The sequence below is a fragment of the Actinia tenebrosa genome, unplaced genomic scaffold (assembly GCF_029948245.1).
Source record: "Actinia tenebrosa isolate PJP-AT-01 unplaced genomic scaffold, QUT_ActTen_1.0 PGA_scaffold2__45_contigs__length_23673736, whole genome shotgun sequence".
NCBI classification, from domain to species: Eukaryota; Metazoa; Cnidaria; class Anthozoa; order Actiniaria; family Actiniidae; genus Actinia; species Actinia tenebrosa.
Window position 1 is genome coordinate 20,486,384 of NW_028292579.1, and position 6,000 is coordinate 20,492,383.

A 6,000-nucleotide genomic window follows, 5' to 3' on the forward strand; every position below is an offset into this window, starting at 1 on the left:
ACACAAAACATAGCATTAGGCCTTGGATATTTTGAAATTAGGGCATGTTTCATGGGGAATTACAGTCAAAATCTCGTGAGATACCAGTCTTGCGGAGTCAATAATGCTAAACAATGCAAACATCAACTTACAACTGCAGAATTCATGTAATAAATGGATGTAAGGCAAACAAGAGTGTTGGGTTGTCAATGCTAATTTTGACTGGACCGAGAGGCAGAGACGCGCGAAATTTAATGGCATAGTCGTATCCGTTAAAACTAGAACTATCTGCCTCCAATTACCGCGCTGAAACCTAGTCAGTAAATGGAAGTTCATTTATAATCTCAAAGGAACAGCTATCTTCAGAAAATGGTGGCCGAATATAGCTAACATTTTTTCTATTAATCAAATTTTTACTTGGGCTGGAATAATCAAGCTGTGAAGTAGGTTTTTGAATATGAAATGCAAAAACAGATTGATTTATAGACATTTGCGCAGCTCTCCCGGTCATGCCAGATGTTCACTGGCTCATTCAATAAGAGCTGTGCGTCAGAGAGCATCTCTGTCATTCTTTTCGAGGCATCGTGTCGTAAACGAGAACGTGAGTACAGTTGCGTGATACCATCAATCGTGTTCAGATGTGTTGAAGTCCGTTAGTGGTTTCATAAGATTCTGAAGCTCAAACGGTTCATATTCCGACCATTAGCACTGACATTCACCAACAATATGGTCGTCAACAACACGACTTTAACTCGCTGCGAGACACACATTAAGTACGACATCGTTTCTACTATTGCTCAGGCGAGCTTTGTCATTTTTATACTCTTGCTCGACGTGTGTGGAAACTGCTTGGTTTGTGGAGCCATTCTCACCTATCGTCGTCTTCGGACTGTCACTAACTACTTTATAGTGTCGCTTGCGGTTAGCGACCTTTTAGTAGCTGGGCTCTCGATGCCCTTTCGCATTCACCACACTCTTCACTCAATGTGCTGGGATCTAGGAATATCAGTGTGCGAATTTTGGATCTTTGTCGATTTGGTGTGCTGCAGCGCAAGTATCTGTAATCTTAGCATGGTGTCAGTGGACCGTTTTCTTGCTCTCTCCCACCCTTTGACTTATCTCTCAATTATGACCAAGCGTCGAGCCTTCATAGCGATAGCCCTGGTGTGGGCTTACTCAGTTTTCATAGCAGCTCTCTCATTCACTGGACCATGGTCTCCTGATGGTTCCATGACGTCCATCCCGGCTTGCCACAAGAAAGATAAGTACTACTACACATTTGCGATCACTGTTAGCTTCTTCTTACCAATGATTATCTTAGTCATCAATTATTCCCTGGTATTCAGGGTGGCTTTAGTGCAAGCAAGAAAACTTCGCCTACTTTCTAATCACTCGAACTTCGATACCGCTGAATCCTCAGAGTTCGTTAGCCTCAACGGAGGCACCCGTCAGCAAGACCGCCAAAGCGTCGCTAGTATAGGTCGAATTGATCGCAGACAGAGGAAATCCATAGTACGTGAACTCAAGGCGACCAAAACATTGGCTATCGTGGTTGGCACATTTATCATATGTTGGGTACCATTCTTCGTTATCATGCTTATAGTTCAATTTTGCCCGGAATGTGTTTATGATAAATCTATTCTCAATGAAACAGCACAGAAAGCTATTGGGACAGTATTTGTTTATGTTTTGCCGCTATTGAACAGTGCGGTCAATCCAATAATTTATTCGAGCTTTAACACTGATTTTCGTAGGGCTTTCAGGGACATATTATTTCGTCTGTGCATGTTAAGCCGTCGCAGTGGCCGGTCAGATATTCATGTTGGAGCAAGATCGATGAACGATCTCGACCTGGACAACGCAACAATGGCTACGGTTCAAGCACTCAACATAAACACAACTAAAGATTACAAAAAACTACTTCCGAACAATGTTTACAAGAACGGTAACACACCAAAAATCGTTATCCACGAGGTGAACTCGGAAAATCAGGACGAAGAGATGGTAGCTAATGAATGACATATCAGAGAGTAAATTATTATTGTTTAAAGTAACCAAGATTATCAAGAGACCAGGCAACAGAGTTTTTGTTGTGACTAAAGTATTAAACTCGCTTTTCAATTTTCCATTCTTCTATTTCTCATCATCTTATGTTATTCCAAATGGTCTCAAATTGTGTAAGGCACGGAAGGAATAACCACCATTTTTTTGACACAACTAACTGAGTTATGATCGTTCGCTAACTGGTCCAGCAAAGTAATATCAAACGCTCCAACTCTACGGTGCGCGGTATTACAATTTGTTTGGTAAGCAGAGGAAAAATCGATATATCATGTATATTACAATCTGTGGTTGTCTTATTTAGCTTTGCTCGAGCATCGCACTGAACACCGGCATATGTAACTGTTTATTAGTCGTGAGTAACTAGATATAGTTGCTGAATAAATGTTTTGCAATATTTCAGTAATCATTCCGAACATTCAATCATCTCTTTAATAATTTTTTTCATATGTGCGCGTATGTATATATCTATACATATATACATATATACATAACCACATATACATTTCCATATACATACACAGCGTAGAATAGATGACATCCACGACTGAATAACCTACTAGTCAAAAACGTTATTATGCAAACGTTTCGGCCGCTATATCTTTACCATACTTCAGTTGGCGAGTGCCTTGGCATCAACGTTGTGTATCTGAAATATCTATTTTACACACGTGTGTATTAAATGAAGTTTCCCAGTCTGCGAGACTTTTTTAAGACCAAAGTAGTACTAAGGATTTTCCAAGTTTTTAAGTATATAAGTGAGTGATGACAAAGTTATGAGAGCATAAGCTCCCAGTGCCTCAAGGAAAAAAACAAAAAACGCATAAATTATTCCTTTACCATCAACTAAAAACTCCGAGCGTTAAGTGAGCATTTGTTTGTAGGGTCTCGTTATCGTCAGATCACTGTAGAAAGCCGTGGTCGCGACCTCTAAAAAAAAACAAGATCCCACAAATTTACTTATTGATTTCGAAAAGAGAAACAAAAAGATCTCAGGAAAATTTGTATGAAATTTATTATTTTCTTAGACGAAAACCTACTTATCGTCAGATCACTATAGAAAGCCGCGACCTTTAAAAAAGCAAGATCCCACAAATTTAATTATTGATTTCGAAAAGAGAAACAAAAAGATCTCAGAAAATTTGTTTGAAATTTATTATTCTTTTCTTAGACGAAAACCTGCTAAGTAAATAGGAAAAGGAAAGCTATTGTTTTGGTTCAGAAAAGACGGCGGATAATGGCAGTGTTCAATGTTGTCATTCAATTCAGCTCACATAATATACTGTTAAGAGCTAATTTTTTTTGAATAATCGAAACCAAGACTAGCACTAAAAAAAGAAAATTACAATGGCAAATTGGTTTTCAAACAAATATTTCTGGCAATAATATTCGTTAGTAAATATATCTATTTTGATTACTGACGTGTCTCTAGCGATTGATATAATTCATTTTATATGCGTGTGGGGAAATTTCCATTTATTTATTGAATAAGGACACATAATTATTTTATTCTATTTTGATATTAGTTTTTATTTTAGTCTTTGGGAAAAACACATGTTTAAGCTTGATTTCAAAACTGTAATGTTTGGAATTACTATTTTCAGAGTCTTTTAGTCGCTAGTGGGTTTACAATGTATTCTCGTTGGCCAACTTTGTTAACTTGACAACGGCACACTTCAAACTCTGTTCATGCCTGATTTTTTATCTATAGATAGCGGGGGGAAATGTAACGCGCCGTAAATTAATAATCAAGTAACGGCAAAAAAAAAAATTTAAAAAACGGAAAAAAATGGAATTGAAGGAAATGTGAAAAATGTAAAATTTGTAGTGCAGATAAGTCGATACGAAATTCGAGCATAGGAAAGAGAAAGTCAAACAGTACTTCGTGGCTGTTCGTTTAGTGTTATTTTAATTCGCTGTACGCCATTGTTAAGTCAAACAGAAACGACTCTACTTGACGCTCTGTTTTCATATTAAGTAAACATAAAATAGCCTTTATTTTTTGTAGAGATTCAGACAAGAAAAACAGTGCAAAAGAGCCATAGGAATAAACAGTCTGCCGGGATGACTATATCAATCTTGGTCGTCAAGTGTTCTTGTTCATCAATACGAATCTAGTAGTACTCCTACGGCAGGAAGAAACTCATACTCAGCCAGCCTATTCTGCGTCTACGAACACTTCGACCAAAATATCCAAGTCAGTTTGAACTTGACAGTTTGAATGCAAGCTGAAACAACATGGTGATGGACGCATCACTCGAGGAAATGAGACGAAACACAGACAGTTTCGCCTGAATCACCAAAGTCCAATGGGACATTTATTTACGAACACAACTGACACTTCAGGTACTTATTAGAAAAGAAAAAGATTAACGAAAAATTTCGGGTCCATGAAATTAGTGGTCACTACTTGTCAAGTCATATACTTGACATACTGGGTTACACCAGACTTTAGAACAAGCAATCATTGGATCCCAATCGTTGATATTGTTCTAGATTTCTCATACGTCTGATTATTTTTCAAAAAAAAATTTTTGTTTTTTAATCAAATTTTGTGTCAGAAAAGCAAGTATCATAAAGAAGTAAATTCTGATATTCGAGCTATAAATGAAAATCCATTGAATCCTTTAATGCGTCCAATAACCTTGAGTAAATAGACAGAATTAATAGAATTGATGAATATAACCCAACCAGTAAAAGTTTTTCGCTACCGCTTTACTAAATGATTGATAATGAAGGATAAAGAAAGACAAATTCGAACCAATCAGTTTTGTTACTTGCGATTTTTCGGGAGGGCATTTAATAAAGGTATCAGATAGAGGTGATGTAATGACAGGCGACTCATCAGAACAGAGCACGAAGAACCTCCACGCTACTGTTAGGAATAAGATCATATTGTAAATATTCCTTAACACCTGTCTTGGATGTTTTCATCGATAAACACAGGCAAACCAACTTCAACTCTTCATGATGAACTCAAGTACAGAATGAGTTAAGTCCGTAGCGAAATAACAGAGATGGATATCTTTAGGGGGAATTTCAATTAAAAACATAACATAATGAATAGCTACTGTTCGTAGATAACAAAAAAGATCGTCAGGATTTCCATATACTCATCAGAGGTGACTGAGAGTTAGCAATATCAAGAGAACAAATACAGCCGCCAAGTCAAATACAAATACCTGAATAAGCAAATTATATTTTCTTCTTAGCGAAAATGAACTTGAGATATGCATTAGGGAAGCAAATATACCATTTGCACTGGTTTGGAAAGATTGTAGATCTTGGCCTGTTGGCTGAGTGCAATGCGTGGTATGGCAGGCGGTATGAGAAAGGAATACTTCAGTTTGTGATCAACTTAAAAATCATTAGTAACGAAGGCTCTTTATTCAACAAATAAAAGAATTAGTAGTTAAAAATACGATACTGAAACTCCAAGATTTCAGTTTTCGTGTGGTAAAAACTCTCGCATCAATATTGGCTCCAGTTTTATCGCGGGGAGATTAAATCGTTTCCCGCCTTACTCGATTACGGCTTCAGGCTGATCTCATATCATATTACAGATGATATCATTAGACTACGAACAATATGGTTAATAAAGGATTTTGGTTTTAAAAATTCCTAAGTAAATGAAACGACATTCATTAACTAAAATCGTGTTATGAACCCTTTCTGTCATACAGAAAGCATGTATTAGCGACGGGCGAAACAATAGCAGTTTTTTCGTAGAGGATACATGTTTCACGGCTGAAGACTTGCAAATGAAGTACCTTCCAATATATCACGAAAACTGTGCTCGTTAAATCTTTGACGTCATGAGGTTTCTCTCTTCATTCACAAAACATGTATCAGTATATTTTGAGTTGCTCAATGCAAAAATAATCAAAAATATTAAAATATATATATTCAATATATCACGAAAACTGGGCTCATTAATTAAATCTTTGACGTCACAAGGTT

The 6,000-nt window shown here is 36.9% G+C and overlaps 1 protein-coding gene across 1 annotated transcript; it reads left to right on the forward strand.

Annotated features, from left to right (window-relative positions):
- Positions 1–401: 401 nt before the first annotated feature.
- On the forward strand, positions 402–2,446 carry LOC116296410 (putative G protein-coupled receptor No18). Its single transcript, XM_031704429.2, has one exon. The coding sequence runs from the start codon at positions 706–708 to the stop codon at positions 1,996–1,998; it is 1,293 nt and encodes a 430-aa protein (XP_031560289.1). The 5' UTR covers positions 402–705; the 3' UTR covers positions 1,999–2,446.
- The last annotated feature ends 3,554 nt before the right edge of the window (positions 2,447–6,000 follow it).

Bases quoted from the DNA above. Each gene is read 5' to 3' on its own strand.
- LOC116296410 (XM_031704429.2), top strand. From the start codon at position 706: ATGGTCGTCAACAACACGACTTTAACTCGCTGCGAGACACACATTAAG.